The sequence below is a fragment of the Sphaeramia orbicularis genome, chromosome 6 (assembly GCF_902148855.1).
Source record: "Sphaeramia orbicularis chromosome 6, fSphaOr1.1, whole genome shotgun sequence".
Lineage (NCBI taxonomy): Eukaryota > Metazoa > Chordata > Actinopteri > Kurtiformes > Apogonidae > Sphaeramia > Sphaeramia orbicularis.
The window spans coordinates 51,911,131-51,931,765 of NC_043962.1; the positions used below are offsets into that span (position 1 = coordinate 51,911,131).

Below are 20,635 nucleotides of genomic sequence, written 5' to 3' on the forward strand. Positions count from 1 at the left end.
TTTTAATAGAGAAAGATGACTATTATGACTATAAATAGCATATCTGTGTTCAAAAAATTGGAAAAGGTAGAACAGATAATAAGCTACAAAACCTTAAAAATGTAATTTGCTAATGAATTCCACCAAGGACAAACTACAACTATCACATCTAGGAATAGTAATATACACACTCAACATAAATTTGGTTTTGGTGGTGACCAAATTAACTTGTAATGGTCGAAAGAATTTGGATTTATATGTTGGATATATATACTTCAAACCCATATAAAGAAACAGTGGTATTACCTGGGAATAGTTTATATCAAGTATAGTGGTCATGTATGATGTTATTCCATTGTGAATAAGTCATATCTTTTATTGGTAAACAAAGGTTATGTGATATTAGTCCTATGTCAATTGAAATTTGCTAGTTTCCCCACGGTTTTTATGTTTTCTTGGTGGAATTTCATTCTGAATTGAATTTAACCGACTTCATGATTGTGAAAAGTAATGAAAATTGTTCCAGAGGTTGATGGAGGTGATGAGGATCTGAAAGGCGAGAAGGGGATGTGAGTCAGGAGAGGTTCGGGGACACCAGGAATGAAGGCACGCTGTTCAAAACAGGAAGTGGGGAGCAACGCTGTTGGCCCTTTTTGTTACACATCATTTTACATTCATTCACCTTAAACAGCAGTAGTTTATGTTGCATGTTTTTCTGACAAGTCAGGACACCGTACTTCAAATGAGTTGAGATTAGGGATGCACCGATGCCAACACCAGCATTGGATATTTTTCTGATACTGAGTGCATGTACTTCTACTCGTACTCATAAAAGTGCTCCGATACAACTGCACTGATACCACTTTACAGCACCATGACGTTCACTTCATAGTGCAACAGGTACATTGCAGAAGAGTAATGTCAGCAGTGTGGAGATTTTTCAAAAGAAACAATGGTGACAAAAGTAAAGTTGACTTCAAGTTATATTCAGCCAAATTGTCTAGGGGAGGGGCAAAATCTAGCTCATTCAACACTAGCAATCTGATAGTGTAAGTGAAACTGACAGTGAAAGGTTGTTCAGGTCAGTGTCACACATCGTAGATGAAAACAGAAACAGACTCACAGCTGATAATGCAGATTAGCTTCTTTTCATCAAAAGAACCTGCCCGACTTTTTTAAAACAGGCTTAGTCCTCACAGACAGGCGTTGCGACATGATAATATCGTTTCAGTTGTTCTGCCACAGTTTTATATTGGCACTGAAATATCTTGTTACGTTTAAGTAAAATGTGTGGCAAGGCCATGTTTGGTTTTTCGGTTGAATGTTAAAATGTCAGTAACAACAATTTGTTGCACTTGAGTGTGTTAGTAATTTAGTAAAATGTATGGCAATGTCATGTTTCACAAAAACATATGGTTAAATGTCAGTAGCAGCACTTTGTTACAGTCAGACTGTAATAATGATGACTAGAAAGCACATTTTCAAAAGTACAGTAACTGAGAACTGCAATGGTATTTTAAGTACTCATATCAGTACTTGTTATTGGCAAGTAATCAAATACAAGTACTTGTACTTGGTCAGGAAAAAAGTGGTATTGGTACATCCCTAGTTGAGATCATGTTTATTGCACAAAACCTGATGTTACAGGTCTTTTGTGTTATTAATTAATCAACAAAATATTGCCCAGGATATAAGGTCTGGACATAAGGTGAAGTGGTTAAAGAGGCTCTCATGTTAAGATGTTCTATGTTCTTGTTTATAGGTTGCATGTGATATTTACATTTATGTTGGATTAGCAAGCACTAGGTATCAACAGTAGGGAGCAGTAGTGTACCACAAAATGAAAAATGCTTCTGTCCATTTAATGCATAACATTGAAGAAAATTAAGGAATTAAGAAATAAAAAGGCTAATATTTTCACATTATACATCATATCCCTTCAACATTATCACCATTATATTTTGAGTTATACCTAAACAATGAAAAATATTTTACTGTACAGAAGGTTAAAAATACTGACACACTGAAGATAAATGTGCCTATTGCCTCCTGAAATCATCCCTAAGACAAATCAAACTTCACTACAGATTGTAACAAAGAAAAGTCAAGCAGTACATAGTGCTTCTCTGACCTCAGTTAAGGGATTTACACCAAACAGAGAACAGAAGATTAGTACAGTCCAAATAATTAGACTGCATTTCTTCTCTCCATTGCTGCTTGTTGGTTTTATACAGCAGACCTCAATGAACGGGTCGACAATATTTCTATTTTCAAAAAAAAAAAAAAAAAGACCAGTGAATGTACATACTCAACAGGTTGGGAGATTTATATGACCACTAGAGGGAGTAGTAAGTCACTCTCCCGGTCTCCCATGCCAGGGGCTTTTGATCAACACATCAGAAAGTGACCAGATGAGATGAGAACCATTAAGGAGCAACTTTTAGAGTCAAAGAAAGTGACTCTGTGATTAAAGCTAGAAGTACTGTTGTTTTCACCACTGGACAAAGGTATCAAATTATTATGTGGTTTTATTATCTTTGCTAAGTTTCCATTTGTTGATCCATGGTTCAGACTAAACTGTGACAGTTCTGACCTTGTTTGTTAGATTCCAAGCAGATCTTTAGTGCAGCTATTGACAACACAAATTGTACAGAAAAAAGAGGTGATTTGTGGTTTTACCGTGGCTATTTTCTGTCTAAAAACAGCGCTATAATGTAAACTATCAGTTGATGCAGCACGTGAAGATTATAAGACACAGTGTTATTTTGACTGACTGTCAAAATAAGCATCTATGAATGCTAGTTTGAAGAAGAAAACTTGATGACAACATAATATATAATAATATATATAATAATACAAGTGTAAATAATGAGCTTTATACTTTATTCAGTGAGTGATACAGTCTGTGGATGCATAGTGTTGATTCATTGTGGTTTTGGTAGAACTAAGTGTGTTCTTGTACTAGATGTTCCCCTGTTTGTGAGAGTCTGGAATACCAATATAGCAAAATAAAAAAACAAAAAACACCTTAATATCTTTCAAACAATGTAAAGGCTGCAAACATGCTCTGGTCTGTCATCTAATGTTTTCATTTAATTTTAATTAAATAAAAACTGTGAGATAAGGTTAAAATACTGTAAAAGGGCCTTAAAAGGAGTATGTGGGAAATGCTGGATAAACTTTCCACATTACATATTTTTTCAGTTTGTGGCAAATGCTTGAACTTGTCATCAGTTGCTAAAATAAAACATTTAAATCTAATAGAAATGTTGACTGCTAGAAAGGAGAATCACTGCCAGGCCAGATGAAGAAAAATTGATTAGTTTCTTGTTATAATGTGAAAGGTTCATCATTATAACAACATATTATCACATATATTGATATTGTAACAACATGAAACTTATCACAATTTAACAATATACTAACAGTGATAGTAAAAAGGATAAAAATGCAAAAACTTTCCTCAGTGATGTGTCATCTGAAGACTTTGCTTCCAGTCGGTTTGCAGTTTAACTTAATGACTGTCTAAATAACATTTAAAGCAGCACATTCCTCTAAAAGGCCACATCATACAAAGCCCTGTAAGTAAAAGTTAGCACCAGTGTCTTTCTCAGCCTTCACACTTCAATCAATTGTTTCATTGCCTGCAGCACATCAGAGGGATTTGTCTCAGTGTAGCAAAAAAAAACGCCTCTGACATTTGACAACACTGTGGTTGTTTGCTTCGCCTTTTTGAGGTTAGCAAAGCAGAACCGAACTGAACAGCTGATGTGAGCAGTTTACAGGAAATTAAAACTCAAATGAAACGGCAGAGATGGCACTGACTGGGCTTGACCCGATTTCTACATGGACACCTGATCTTACCGGATACGCTCTGCCGGTTGGAGTCGGCCTCTCCGTTACTGGTGTTGGAGTTACTAGGGGAGCTGCTGTCCACTCCACCCAGCAGGGGGCGCAGGTGGCTCACAGACACCTGCTCTATGAAGGATGTCCCATACTTCCTGAAATACCACCACTCGAAGATCTACAAGAGAAAGAACATCCAACTTAATATGAGCTTAGCAGAAAAGTCTATAACACCTATGCTTAGAGAGATGTGACATATTATTTTGTACCCTCTCATTCTGCATATTCCAGTTCTGGATCTTTTGTATACTTCCAATTAGTTATGTATAGTGTTTGCTATTGTGTTCTATATTTTACTCCTGTTTGCTCTTGTATTCTATTTTTATTGTGCGTCATACTGCTGCAACACTGCAATTTCCCAGTTTGGGATAAATGAAGTACATCTATCATATATATTAGTTTCTTCCTTCTTCTTCTGAACCTGCTTTATCCTCACTAGGGTCACAGGGGGTGCTGAAGCCTATCCCTGCAACTTATGAGCAAAAGCGGGGTCCACCTGGGACGAGTAGCCAGTTCATTGCAGGGCTGACATATAGAGACGAAAAACCAATCACTCTCACATTCACACCTAGGGGCAATTTTAGGTTGACCGATTAACCTATGAGTGCATGTCTTTGGATGGTGGGAGGAGGTTGGAGTACCCGGAGAGAACCCTCAGGAACATGGGGAGAACATGCAAACTCCACACAAAAAGGTCCCTGGTCAGAATGGAAACCAGGACCTTCTTGCTGTGAGATGACAGTGCTATCCACTGCCTATAATAGGATTGATTGATTGATTGATTAGACCCTTACACCTCACCTCACTTTTGTCTTATCGAACATGTTCAAATAAGTGGATTATACTAAACTAGTGCATTGACCCATGGGAATCCATGGGTTCTCTAAGCAGTAGAGTTGATAAAATGGGGAGTTGAGCTAAGATTTCTGGTGTAAAACAGATAACAAAAAATATAATGGCTCTCATTTTGTTTTGTATTGAAATGAAAAGTAACAGGAAAGAATGCATTCATTGCTACCTTATATATGTCTTTGAAAGGGCTTTAGATCATGACTGTATGACTTCATCACATTCACATTACTTGATGACTTGACTAATCTTACTGGTGTAACACAGAGATTAGGAAGATATATAATGGCCCTCATTTTGTTTTGTACTGACATTGACCAAAGACTTTTACACAGGACTGAATATGACAATTTGTGAATTTTACTATTCCTGGCAGGGATGGACTGGCCATCAGGCATACCAGGCATTTTCCTGATGGGCCAATGTGTTATTTGGGCCAAAAGTCCAAACACTTATTTAAAATTTATATATTGGTCTGAACGGCCTATAAAACCAGTAGATCAGCAGCCCGACTGACAGTGGGCTTGCGCAATCATATTGTTAAAAACCAACCACTTTCGCTTTGGTCCTCCCTGTGTAATGTATTTAGCAAAAAAGGTCAGCATGAGAGTTTGTTTCCTAACCACTGGCCCTTGACACATGCTGGTCTGCAGCCCATTGGTTATTTTCCTCACTGACATGGGGCTGGCCCAATCATATCATGAAACACCTCCTCCTTTTGGCTCGGTGTGCTGGTGTGCAGTGCAATGCAGGATGAACGTAAGCTGCTCTTTTAAGTTAATATGGTGAGAGGAACTTCTTGAATTGATTATCACTGATTATGAAAATATTCATGCAATGTAACAGTTGTCTTATGATTCCTACAAGCCAGAACCCCTCCTCCTCTATGACAAGATTCCAACACTCCAACATCTTTCAAATAATTCATCATAGGAATTTGTCATTTGCATCCTTTTTTACACAGTGAGTTCAAAGTAGTCCAGTGCTACCTTAATCTGGAACACTGAATAGATCTGATGAGTTATTGATCATAACTACTTGCGATAACAACTGATAATGTGTGTGGTGAACAATGACTATTTTCTCTCTCTTGCTCTCTCTCTCACACACACACACACACACACACACACAGAGGAAGCCTTCGTTCGTTATAGGAGAAGTTCTTTAGGAGATGATTTCACTTGCATCCTTTTTCCTTAGTAAGTTCACAGTTAATGTAATGCAAAAGACAGATGATCCTCTCATTCTCTTTCTATCTGTCACACACATACAGGATGATGTCTTCATTTTTAAGGATTTGTCTAAGGAGTTCACAGGTCTTCTTTAATCAGCACTGCTTAGCCTGGAAAAATTCATCCTTTTTGACTGGGTAAGTTCATACTGATTCCCGTTAAGTCATTGCATGGCTTAAGGTACGTGGTTTAAAGGAGTTACACAGTTGGTATACACCCTCAAGAGACCAAAAAGGTGTGCTCTATCAAATATGGTGGGCCGGTGTGGTCCAAAATGCCAAGGCCGATTTTTTTGTCCCAGTCTGCCACTGATTCCTGGTACCACTTGAAGGCAGTATAAGACTGTTACACAGGACTGAACATGACAGTTTATTGTGAGCCACTGCCAGAGTCTGTGCAGAACAGTCTGTCACCATGTTACGGTGTGTGTGTGTGTGTGTGTGTGTGTGTGTGGGGGGGGGGGGGTCCAGAGGGGGACGTTAACAGGCCAGGTCTGACCGGGACCAGTGGAGTGGCACTGGGCCACAGTAAGAACTAGACTGACCATATTAGTGTGATTACAGCCGGATCCGGTTCTCCCATCATATCCCGGTGTCCCTCCCAGTGTTTTTATATCAATGCAGAAAATTCTCATAAAAATCTTGTTAAAAAATAAATTTATTCATATCACCCTCTCCTCCTACTAGACAGAAAAAAGTATTTCACCCTAAATGACCGATATCCTCCGTTGTACAGTGGATGGATACTGAAAAATGGCTGGTATTGTTTGACACTGCATTTCAATGTATAAAGTATACCATAGGTGAAGTAAGTAAATAGAGGTGTCTTTTGAGGACGGTTGTGTATCTCGCCTTTTAAAATATTAAAAAGGCTTAAACTCACCCTAAAATTAGATTAGATTAGATTAGATTCAACTTTATTGTCATTACTCAGTATAAATACAGGGTAACGAAATGCAGTTAGCATCCAATCAGAAGTGCAAAATAGCAGAAGTGCAGTATAATACAGTTAAATATCATATGTACAGGTAAGTAATATGAACAGATGAGTGCAGTTATGTACAACTAGTGCAAATAAGGTGGTTAAATTAAATATTGAATGTACAGTTGAATATACAGTTGAATAAATAGGATGTTCATTACAGAATATACACATATACATACATACATACAAGACTACTACAAACTAAACCAAACCCACTTTAAACACTGATACAAATCAAAATAAATGTTTATAATTGTGCTTTTTTATCTACATTTCTTTGTTTGATAAACGTATACTCCATTTCATCACTATAACCAGTATCCGAGGAAGCCAGCTGATCTTCAAGTTTTAATCCTTCCATGGAGCATGTGCAGAGCTGCACACCGTTTCTGAGCAGCCTCTGCAGATCAGCCAATACCCACAGGGAAACCATTCTCAAACACAGAATGAAACCAGAGAACAGATCATACATCTGCAGATGGAGAAATAACCTTGTTATTTCACCAACCAGTGCTTTGGTGAATGCTTTGGTTTTCATCTTGTCTGTTTCCGGAGACACTGTGTGACAGTCGGGACTATATGGACTGAACATGTTGAAGCATATGGAAACGCGTCATTAAATCTAGACACTTAACATTAGGGATGCAAATTATTGATTAATTCATTAATCGTTAGTTTGTTGCCCTTATCAATCAATTAACGATTAATTGATAAACGGCGATTTTCCTGAGAACCTGAATTTCTTCTTCAATACGGTCTATGAGAATAAAAGCTAAATATTGTTTATATACTTAATGAAAAAAACATGTCATATTCCTTAATGATTGATTTATTGAACCCTTGGATACAGTCAGTGTTTCCTGTGGAATTCATCTGTTGATGTGGCGGTGTGGAATGGGGGGATGCATGCGAATGTGTTTCGTTGGGGGGTTACTCGCACGTGCGCAGTACAGCCGGGGGATGCGTGCGTGTTGGTTGGTAACCGCGCGCATGCGTGCGCCACTTTCTGTCCCACTTCTAACACTATGGGGGTACGGTACAGTCCATGCCCCCACAGAAGTGAAAGTGAAACTTTTTGCACGTTTATCTTTTCTCCACCTCGTGAAGCTTCGCAAATGCATTACATACTTGTGGTCCAAATCAGGAGTCTGGAGGATGTTTTCAACTTCTGTCTCACTGACCATGGACTAGACCAACCTCCAGGGAAAACACTCCGATACCGACCCTGCATTTGTGCGTGTATTTATTCGGGGGTGCACCGCTCTCACAAACAGACGGTCGGTCTGTGTTTGGCTCCACCATGTCCATACAGACATTCTAACTCATCAACGCCATGATCCGGTTCAATGACCGGCTGTCCCAGCCGCGGCGTCACAGCGTGGACAAACCGACAGCCTTTGGACAGGTAGACAAGGGCAATTAACCGACAATTAATAATTTAATCAAGCAAATTCTTGTCGACAATTAATCGTTAGTCGATTAATTGTTTATATCCCTACTTAACATCAATGAGCCCTTTTACATGCACACTAATACTCCAATCATTATCTGATTTCTGGAGTTATCAGATTATTCAAGTGATCATGTAAACAGCATAATCTGATATGTTTCATCAGATAACAGTAGTTATATGAATATAAGAAATCAGATTAACTGTTTTGCCCCTTGACTTGTGAAATATTGTTTTTCCATTGTTCCATTGTTTCATTATATTGACTTTTATTTTGAAGGGCCAGTTTAGACAGGAAGTAAGGACAGGAAGTCGGCCATTTTGTTTTAGTAGAGTGTGTAAATGAGCACATGTGCCTTTGCCTCATCATTATCCACTGCCATCCATTTTTGTTGTGTTCCTTCGACATCATCGTCTTTTTACTCCATTTGGAACATCTTAAATAAATGAAGGAGCTAAGGAAGCTACATCCTGACTCAGCGTCTATTTTCCAAAGGAGTTAGGCTTACTGCTAAATTGTGTTGGATACACACAAGGAGAGCAGAATATTAACACAGCTGGATTTCTCCCCAATATTCCGATATTTTCCAGCATGTATAGGCCTACAGGTTAATCTGATCTTTTTGTTCTTTTACATCTGCTTATGTGTAAAAACAATGAATTCGTAGAAAACGGAAGTTACATGGTCAAACGTGAGCAGAAGACAATAACAGGAAGTTTGAGTCTAGCATCACCATGTACGTATGTACTAGAAAGGAAATCCGATAATGGACTAGAGCGTCTAAACCAGGGATTTTGATTAATTGCATGTCTTAATTGGATGTGAACATATTAGGGCATTAGTGACTTCAGATTTTTTCAGATCGACTTATTTGTCAATAAAGTCGAAGTTGAGTCGACTTGTTGTATGATGGCGTCATCACATTGATAGCGGAGGAACAACACACACACAGCTGATCAACAATGAGCAACTTGTGCTGACATTCACTGTAACATTAACGATGTACAGTAAAGAGCAGAATAAAAAACATGCAAGAGACAAGCATCTACAGTCCCTCTAAAACATTTAACCAAAACAAAACACAGGCTAACACCTTGAATTTTTTTTTAATGAAAGTGAATAACATAAAGTGGGAAAAAGTTAAGATGGCGGCAGCCAAGACGCTCAGCATTTTAGAGAAAAAAGCGCATTGTCTTCATGAAATAAATGAACAGAATAATCCAAACACACTGAGGGCCGAATCTACAAAAGGTTTGCGTGTATTAAAACGTGTGCAAACTCATTGCACACGCAAAAAACTGTACAAACTGGTTTACTAACAGTGCGCAATAAGGGTTGCGTCTTTCAAAGGTGCAAAAGAGCGCATCTGCATCCAGTTAGTACGATTGACACAATGAATATGTAATATGGGGCATTTACACGCAATTGTGTGTGTGCAGGGAGGAGAAAATGTAAATATATTTATTTAGCACAAGCAAAGTGATTTATCAAACCCAAAAGGAATTTTGCTCATAGAAACTGCGTCTATATTTAACACGTCTCAACAGGAGGTTTGGATGTGTAATTGTGCACACATGGCTGCGGTTAGGAGACATCGAAATGATGAAGCGAGATGCAGAGAACACATTTTTCACCCTTGTTTGAACATTTTGGAGTGATGGTAGAAAAAAATAAATGAGACGTATGCCCCCCCCCACACCACCACCACCACACACACACACACACACACACACACACACACACACACACACACACACACACACACACACACACTTACTTTACGGGACTCTTTTCCACTCTTGATGATTGTGATTAAAAATACGAGCCGACAGTAGGCTACAGTGTGTGTGACAGAATTATGTGTGCCTTACAATCATTCAATCCATTCAATTATTATTCAGTGTTGGTCAATTTGGTTGGTCGTGCTTACACAGTTCACAGAACATTTTCTAGATCACAGTCAGTTTAATAATCCTACTCTGAGTTGTCTTCTTCCTTCAGTCTTGCCCTTGTGCTAGTGATGCATGTCGGGGGTTTTTTTTCAACCCGCTTTGTGGAATTATTTGACCCGCCCCGCAAATAAAGTGACATTTTTTGGACCTCGCACCAACCCGACCCAGGTCTGCTGATCCACGCATCACTACCTTGCGCTCCATGTTCTCATGTAGAAAGATGAGAGTATCGACATGCGCTGAATGAGGGCTCGTGCACTGTTGGGTGACGGAAGGAAGAGAGAGAATAACACACGACTAGTTGACTCTTCCAAAGTAACATCGACTTGCGCCACAGACGTCGACAAACTGACTTCTCAGTTAATGCCCTAGAACACGTCAGATCTGATTAATACGATTACTCCCAGTTATCAGATTTTTATGGTCATGTAGACGGGTTCAGTGACCAGTTGAGTTTTGTATAAATTACCTGTTTTCTACAGTAGATGATTGATTTTATGGCTTCACGTTGCAGATTTATCGAGCTTCAACTGTAGTTGCTGCTGTTCCAGTCAAACAACCAACCAAGACAAACTAGCATAGGAGTTTAACTCCATTTATGTCAAATATTACCTCTACCTTCCATCATTTTCTGATTTTCAGAGTTTTTTCTGGTAACTTTAACATTCCTTTAACATCAAAGAAAATGTTCTCATAAATATGTGTGTTGTTACAATATTGTTCCCATTAATTTAAAGGTTTAACCTAGTCAGTTGGAGCTCTAAATGTTCATTTTTAGTGTTTTTAGTTTTCTGTGTTTGCAACTATCTTCTCAGATAATGTCCAGATCTTTTGTTGCAAATGTAAGACCTTATCATTTCTGAGCAATCACTAGCCAATTTATTCACATCAAAGTTTTTTCTTGTGAATTTCCAACTTTAGTCTCCAAAAAAATCAGGCTTATCAAGTGTTTTCTTATAAATTTCTGATTTTATAATTTCAGAACATTTTTAGACATTTTCTCATATATTTGCCACTTCATTTTTTCTAATCTAATAATAAAATTTTTTTCTCACAATTCATGACTTTTAAAAAATAAATTTTTCACTTTAAGAAGTTTTTTTTAAATTTTTATTTCTGTGAATATTTGAGATTTTACTCATAACTTTGCCAGTTTATTCTCTTTTTTTTCATAAATATACAACTTCTGTCCAGTAACATTTTAAAGAATTTATTTTACTTGAAATAACACCAGGCCATCATGTGAATGCCATCAATTATTAAAAAAATGTCTGATATTGTTTGGATTTGGGTCAGGATCAGTGCATGTATCACCAAAAAATGTCATTTTAAGTTTTTCTTTTAATAAAAGAAATAAAGATGACTTCACTTAAAAGTTTATTTTTATGTTGTAAAACTCCTAACCTAAAATAGAAAACCAAAGATTTGTATTGTAAATTTTTAATTGTGCAGTTGTCTTTATGGTAAATTGAGAAGCTTTGTTTGGGAGCTGATTTTCAAGCAAACGCATCAATACTGGTGGACTGGTAATTTCATTTTTGTTATAAAATATGGTCCACTGTATAAAAGGCTGATTGCTGGAGCGTGACAGATGGAGACTCACCAATATGAGTCCTGATATGAGGGAGGACGTGCCCGTCAGAGCCACGTAGAACTTGGGTGTCAGGGTGTTGAGAAACATGCTTACTGAGGAGAAAATACAAGCAGAAGAAAAACAGATGGTTAGATCTCTCTAGTAGCGGTTTTAAAATCTGTCATCTCCATGTTCACACAATCAAACACAGCACAAATCTGGGACACGACTATGGACAAGACAAGTAAAAGCATCATCAGAAGACTGAAGGACATGTGTGATTAAGACACGGAAAAGATGCACAGAAAAGATGCCACATATCCAGCGTTTGGCATTTTCCCAGACATGCAATAAAAACCCAAAGCACTGGATGATGCCTTGGTGCGAGGATGCACTGTGTGGAGTGGGGTCAGGAAGATGAAGCCATAGACAAACAACTGTTAGGTCAGAAAACAACATTTACATCACATCGTCATCAATTTACGAACACCTGACTTCATCTGAAATAATTATTAGTTTTACTCATGATGCAACAGGAACACAGAGCTGAAGACTTCAAGACAAATGTATGGGTTTTCATTTATGTTTTAGCTCAAACCTCTGTGGATTTCTCCTGTCAAATGTTTTGGAAGGTAATAAATCCATAGCTGAGTAGCAGATTACCTGACCTATCTCTGTTAGGACACAATTACTTGATAACTGAAGGTATTTGAGCTGATCACCATTATTTATAATAATTAAAGTGACTTTCAATTCACTTGTATAAAAACACCTGCATGAAACTCAACTGTCCACACTAACCTGCCTGATCTCGAAGGTCATACACTGACTTACACACCTAAATGACATATTTGATGTTTTGGGTACAGGTTAATGACACCAAGCAATAACAGGCATGCATGTATTGCCATCACTTCTAAGCACTCTAGAAATCTTTGTTTTAGTTGGTGGGGTTAACCCTAACCCTGCATAGGCATTGGGGAACATAGGGCTGACCCTTGTTGTTCAAAATAATAGAGATTTCAGACATAACAAGCTACCCTGAATGCATCACAGTTCCTGACACAAAAAATGGCAGCAGAAACAGATGTAGTTTGTCTGTAGACAAGACAAATTTATTTTTAATTTTGATGTGTAAAACTGTAATGAAATGGACAGAGTTTATTTTCATATGTGTATTATTACAACAATGAAATTGACAGTTTATTTTTTGATGTGTATAACAATTTTGTGTTTTGTGCAGGCTTAGACAGAATTTATCTTGATATGTATAAGATTTGTTAAGTTACTTTGGGGAGCTGACATGGGAATTTAGGGTCAGTGAAAAAAAAGTAGGGTAAGGGGGTGGGTGTATATAAGTTGAACTTCATTCCGCTCCTTTACAAATAAGCTTTTTCTTCCTGTTTTATATATATTGTTTTTCCTTGTTGTATTTGGTTTTAAATGTTGATGCTCATCTTCACTTGTTTGACCAACTTAAAAAAATATGGACTAAAAATACCAAATCATGGGCTATACAGATGTGCTTTTGTTGCAAATTTTACAGTTTCACTTTTCATCTTACTACATCTTTTTGTAGCTTAAAATCACAAACAATTGTCCATTTCATCAACATAATTGGCCACATCATCCAGCTTTAAATTAAAAACCCAAATACTTCTTCCACACCACCAGGTGTGACCAGGCCTCAAGATGCAGGACTGATCTGGATGGCCATGGGGGTTTGGTGTTGTCATGTTAATTTCCTGAGAGTCACGCTGAGGATGGAGGAGGACAAAGACAGCACTGAGATGAACCTCGGCCTCAGACTCATGCAGCTGAAGGGCCATTCACTGCTGAAGTGCCACTCTCAAGCCTACAGAGGACAGAAGAGGGTCTTAGAGTCTGGCCTCCGGTGAGGAAGGTCTAACAGCTGCTGTCAAGCCTGCTCTGATGAGATGCTGCTGCTGTCTGCCTGGAAAAGGATGACTTTTATTTCCACAAAGCCAAGAACTGAACACGCCAGTGGCAAACAGTCCAAGAAAAGAGCAGAAGTCCAGAGGTGGACATGTTTCAGACGCCACAACAGCTATAAAACCAGATAAAACAGCTGATTTTAACTAAAAGAAAAACAACAAGACACACATACACACATAAATGCAGATAAAATAATAAGAAAAAAACAACACTGTGTCCTTTTTTACCCCCACCACCATGGCCTGGAATCAATCGCCACAGTCAGAAATCATTTGTTTGCATTGTTTCATCACATAACACTCCGGTAAAGTTATAACTGACTTTATCACAGAATGCATCAAATTCTGTGAAAACATCCCGGACCGTGTGTTGTTACCCCAAAAACAAGCCATGGATCACCAGTGACCTCAAAGCACTTCTAAACAAGAAGAAGAGGGCTTTCACGTCTGGAGACAGAGAGGAGCTGAGGAGAGTGCAGCATGAACTCAGAGACGAGCTGAGGACATGTTAAGCCAAACACACACCAAATCGACTGCAAGTCATCACTGATCAGTCAGCTCCCATCTCCCCAACATGGTCAAAAAAGTGTGAAGAACACACCAAATCAACTACCGACCTGAGTGTATGTTCTGCGCTTGCGCGAGATGTTATGTCTCCACAACAGCAGGTGGTGCTAATCTGTATTGTAGCCCAAAAAAATTTAAACCTGAAATGACAGAACATCTCTAGACCAAAACACAGAGCTCGCTGTTGTCGGTCATTGTCACATTGTTTTGTGTGTTTGAAAAATGCTGCGCTGTTTGAGAGTGGAGAGTACATTGGAGCGCATTGAAGACACAGAGCCCGAGTCGGAACCAGACAGTGGGTGATCCGACAATGAAAAATGAAGGATCCTTCTGTAGTTTTAGAGGAGGACAGAGAGAGGTAAAGGAAAAGAAGAAGAGCCGCCGACACACCCACACATGGGGTGCTACCCTGCGTTCTGCAGGGGGAGGAGGAGGAGTGGACACGCAGTACGGACCGGTCCAGATCTCCACTGGTACCACTGTCAGACCAGCTGATCCAGTATTACTCCACACACAGGATCTGCTTACTGGTACAAGACTGTTGCTGCTCTTTCTGGACATGATTGTCATAAATGCCTTCATCATCACTGTTTGATGAGCAGAACCAGGCAGGTGCAGCCCATGACACACAGACTTCATGGTGGAGCTGCTGTGTCAGCTTTGTGGTGTGGACAAGGCAGGTGTTCCTCAGGCAGGAGCAAGAGAACAGATCCTGGTCCTCTGTCCATTTCCTCTGGTAAAGACATAAACCAGAAGGCCAAAGGCAGACTGAAGTACAGGTGCTGCCTAAAGGTGAACTACAACAGGACTGACCCAGTGTGGAAGTGGGAGATCTGTGATGTCAACCTCTGTGTTGTTGTGGACAGGAATTGTATTACAGAGCAACATAAGTGATTTGTGTGAAATTTTATGACACCTGATTGTTTGTATATAATTGTAATAGTTGTATATACTTTTCTGGGTTGTGAAAATGATTCATTGAACATGTTTGTTCCATCATATTGTGACACCAGATTATTTTTTAAATAGTTGAATATAGTTTTCCCAAAAAACCCAAGGTATTCCCTGCAGTTCATTTAAATATTAGGATATATATTTGTTATTTACTGAATTTGAAATTATTGTTTTGAACTTTTCTATTTATGTGTTCATTCTAAGTTATGAAAATGGTTTGTTCAACATATTTTTGGTGAAAAACAATGAAAAATTGAATTTTTTCCTCTTCGGATTTCATGTTTTTTGTTTGATTTTAGGTTTAGTGTGTTAATACAACATGTCAAATGAAAAAAATAACTGTACAGTCACACAGGTGAGGCTGTGCTGGAAAAAATGATACCAAATAAGGCAAAATAAACATTTTTTTGATGAGCGGTATGAAGGCAAAATCAAAAGCATTCAAAAACAGCCAAAATACAGCCAGAGGATATTCAGTCATATCTCTGGACACCCAGCAAAACACATTCAGCCTTTGTGTAAAAGTAGAAAATCATTTGTGAAATCTGTCTGTACAAAATAGTGACATGGAATGGTATCACCTTTACATCCTCTAACTAAAACTGTAATTTTGTATCTGGATGAAATGGTAAATGGTCAGTACTTACTACACTTCTATGGTGCCCAAAGTGCTTTCCAAAGCCTCACATTCACGAACACACTCATACACCAGTAGGCGGCTGCAATTTAGGGTTCAGTGTCTTGCCCAAGGACACTTCGACATGTGGACAGTTCGAAGCAGGATTCAAACCCCCGACCCCTCGGTCATTGGACGACCAGCTCTACCTATATGTCTATATCCCGAAAGGATGTAATTTATAAATTCCAATACTGTTTGAAGGTGTGAGCCCTCCAGACTCAAACCTTCTCCTGATAAAAGAACCACCAAGAGACCATAGGTCTGGACTATAAACTCATGATTCAGGGCAATATGAAAGCAGCATAGGACAGAGTACAGGAGGAGAAGGATGGAAAGAACCAATTCTAAGTGACAGACTCTGCACTAAATGTCACTGACGACAAAACGAGATGTGACCTTTACTGAAGAGGCGGCGGCTGGCAGGGCCTGACCGGAATGATAAAAGACACAGCTTCAAATATACAATCACCCCCATACAAGCACAGTCACATATGTTCTTTAACAAAACACAAAAGAAAGATAGTAATAAAACTCAGGCTTTGAACATCACCTCCAGGCTTATGAGTAAAACGCAGACATATCCTATGTACTGTGACTCTGCGAGTAATCAACAACTATGAAACTTTGAATATAAGAGAAACCACCAGACACCCAGGAAAGTCAAAGGATAAAATCACATTATGTCTCACTTTAAAACTATTCTATTTTGCAAAGAGCAGGAGCATTACCTAAATGAAGACTTGGCAGTTTAAAGTGAGACATAAAATTGTCTGCCAAGACAAAAGCTGTCATTGCTTTTCTGCTTTAATTTAGATTTTAATGAGCAGGATTACTGCTGAATTTGTACAAATTATCTTCTGCCTTTGACCGATTTCCCCTTTGTGCTAGCATTTACACGGTGGTAATATGATTATATGTAAAATCTGGTACAGATCCTGAAAACTTATTCAATTTTTAAGAGTATCTTTGGATATGGATATGTACAGCACAGTCTAAGTGGGTTTTAATGAAGTTTGAAATACATAGTGTCTCGTCTGGACACATCTAGTACTGAAAATGACTTATTTGGTCAAAAACTCCACAGATATTCAAGGAAACCATACTCCAGTTTGACTGAATCTGTTCTCACTTTTTCATTTTATTTGCTGGTTTGAGTCATTGTCTGACTGTAGGGTAAAATTGCTGGCATATTAGCACATTAAGTGATCTTCTTCATCTTTATAAGCTGAGGTCCATAAAAGGAGGACCATTCAATCTTGCAGGACCTGAGCCATCCTGTCCACAGTCAGTTGTGAAAATCCAGGACTAACAGAGTCTAGAACTGATTTATCCCTATTGTCATCAGGGACTGACTGATTTCTGAAACTGAAATCTGTAAACTTTTACTTTTTTGTCCTTAAATTCTTCAAACCCATTATCAACAAGTGGTGCCAGGCACAACAAACCCCACCCCACGCATGTATTGTAGCTTATTTTGGCGCAGAGCCAGCTCATGTCATCATGTCTATGTGTGTGTGATGTCAGCATAGACACAAACAGCATAGAAAAATTTTGCCCATTATAACTAAATGAGGGAAAATAAGTTTTTAAAAATTCATACCAAATTTGAACTTTGACCTTTTTTTCCCAAAATGTAATCACATCTATTCTGAGTCACAGGCAATCTATACACCCAATTTGGTATGGATTCAAGCAATAGTTTTGCTGCTAAAATGTTAACAAACAAACAAACAACCAAACAAACCTAACCAAAAACAATACCAAAACAGTTGGTGGATAATTTAGTAGCTGAAAACTAATTGATCAATCAGTCAGCTGTTGCACAATGTATCAACTTCTGCAAATACAACGTCACCAACAGTAGTAGCCAATATTCATCTGTTGTGTTTTACTACCCCGCCCCCGGAGAGGAGGCAAGGGGTATTGTTCTTGGTTCGGTTTGTTTGTTTGTTTACGTGTTTCTTTGTTGAAAAACTGTTCTCTTGTTTGCAAAACTATTGCTTCAATTCATACCAAATTGGGTTTATAGATTTCCAGTGACCCAGAACAGATCGATAGATAGAATAGATTACAGAATAGATTACATTTAAAGAACAGTAGGTTCAAAGTTCAATTCTTTTAATGAATTTTTAAACCCCCCCCCATTTACTTATAATGGGTGAAATTTCAAATGTCTGTAGCAGCAAAACTCTTGGTTTAATTTATACCAAATTGAGTATGCAGATTGCCAATGACCTAGAATAGATGTCATTATATTTTGGGAAGAGTAGGTCAAAGTTTCAATTTTTTAATTAATTTTTCAAATATTTTTTTCCCCCCATTTACTTATAAAGGGTGAAATTTCACACATCTGTAGCAGCAAACCTATTGGTTGAATTTATACTAAACTGGGTTTATAGACCATTGACCAGAATAGATGTGGTTACATTTTGGGAAAAGAAGGTCCAAGTTCAATTTTTTTAAGGAATTTTTAAAATCTTTTTTCTTCTCCCATCTAGATTATAAAAGCCAAGTGACCTCTGTGTGTGTGTGTGTGTGTGTGTGTGTGTGTGTGTGTATGTGCGCGCACGTGTATGTGTATCAACTTTATAACTGAAAAATAGGACCAATGGCCCTGTAGCTTACCGGCCAAATTAAAAGCTTTGGGAAATGTATCCAGATGCCATTTATTATCACCCAGTTATGTGTATTTATTATATTACAGAAATAGCCCATGTTTTGGTCATATTCCAATCAGATCTGTAAAAAATTCAAATTCCAACTTGATATAATTGGTACTTACTGATTTATTGTATCAATCCACTTCCTATCTCCTATAATAGGAAAATTTTTTAAAGTCGCACCAAATCCAGAATCAGATCTGGACATAATATTTCAGCAATAGTGTCATTACCTTTGGTGTGCATTCAGTGCAGGTAGAGATGGTAAAAATGTGTTTCTAAAGGAATTTCTTACAAGCAGGAAGTGCTTGCATGAGAGAAAACACATCAATGCATTTCTATTGGTGGAAAAGTGTATCACATGGACCAATCAGAGAAGTCCATACAGTGTTGTGCTTAATCTGGTTGCTGCGCCACGAGGACAGTTGTGGAAGTAACAGTGACGGAAAAGATACAGCAATAGGATTAACCAACTTCAAGATTTCAGAGATTGGTGCATATTTAGCTTTTTTTTTTAGTGTACAATTAGTGTGTAGTGAAGTGCGAGTCTGTAGTGTAGTTGGGTTTTATTTTGTGTGTCTGAAAAATGCTGCGCTTTTACTGCTCTTAATAGACCACAATGTTTTGAATAGTTTTGCAAGTAAATAACGGTTTAAAGGTATATCATGTCTTAATTGGTTTAACTTAAGGGTAAATTAGTGGGTAATACCTAGTCGATAACTTATCATCCACAGAATTATAAGTTAGAGTATGCACAGTATTGCAAAGAACACCCAGAATAAGTACACCAACCTCTCCAATACACATATACTGTATAGTTGGTTGTAATTATTATGAGCAGTGGCATCGGCAGAGGCATAAGCCAGTAATCTACATTCTTTATCAAAATGTCACAGCCCAGACATTGAGACAACCCATTGAGTGAGTACTTTTATTTTAAAAAATACTTTAAAGTACATTTAAAAGTACCATACTTAAGTAAGTAAGTAAGTAAGATTGTTGATGTAGTACTTCTACTTTTACTTGAGTATATATTTTGCAGGACATTTGTAGTTTTACTTAAGTACTAAGCTTCAGTACTTCCTCCACCACTGCTAAGATCACACATTATCAGCCAGTGCTGGGTCGTGTCTCTAGGACCACTGGTAAGGTTTTGTGTGGTGGACATTTCATACAAAACTAGAAAAGCACCCTGAGAGCGCAGACCCCCGCCATGGCAGATCACAGCCCCCCCATAGGGGGAGACACATGGTTGCAATTGATGCACAGATAACTAACTAAAACTGTCAAAACTAGATCAGCTGGTGTTAGGATAATTACTAAAAACCAGAACAAAGGTCCATGATAGGGATGTAAACAATTAGTCAACTATCAATTAACTGTCGATAAGAATTTGTTCAATTAAATTATTAATTGTCAGATAATTGCCCTTGTCCACCTGTCCACACCTGTCTTACCAACCAATGTGCACGCACCCCTGGCGCACGTGCAGCTGAGTAACCCCCCCCCACATCGATGAAACGCATGTACGCGCACCCCCCATTACACACTGCCGCACCAACAGATGAATTCCACAGGAAACACTGAATGTATCCAGTGGTTCAATAAATCAATCATTAAGGAATATGACATGCTTTTTCATGAAGTATATAAACAGTATTTAGCTTTTATTCTTAGAAACCGTATTGAAAGAGAAATTCAGGTTCTCAGGAAAATCGCCGCTTATCAATTAATCGTTAATCGATCGATGAGGTCAACCAACTAATGATTAATGGATTAATCAGTAATTTGCATCCCTAGTCCATAACTGTTAATACTACTACTACATAACAAGTATCATTTCAGAGAGCAAATCTGTACACCAGATACTGAAGTTTTGTCGGTGTTGTTGCAC

At 38.2% G+C, this 20,635-nt stretch overlaps 1 protein-coding gene across 1 annotated transcript in view; it reads right to left on the reverse strand.

The window, feature by feature from the left end:
* Positions 1-20,635, reverse strand: part of LOC115420820 (suppressor of tumorigenicity 7 protein homolog) — an 87,894-nt gene that overhangs the window by 41,785 nt on the left and 25,474 nt on the right. The window contains 2 exon segments of the mRNA XM_030136366.1: positions 3,844-4,003; positions 11,957-12,039. Coding sequence (XP_029992226.1) covers positions 3,844-4,003; positions 11,957-12,039 — 243 coding nt within the window.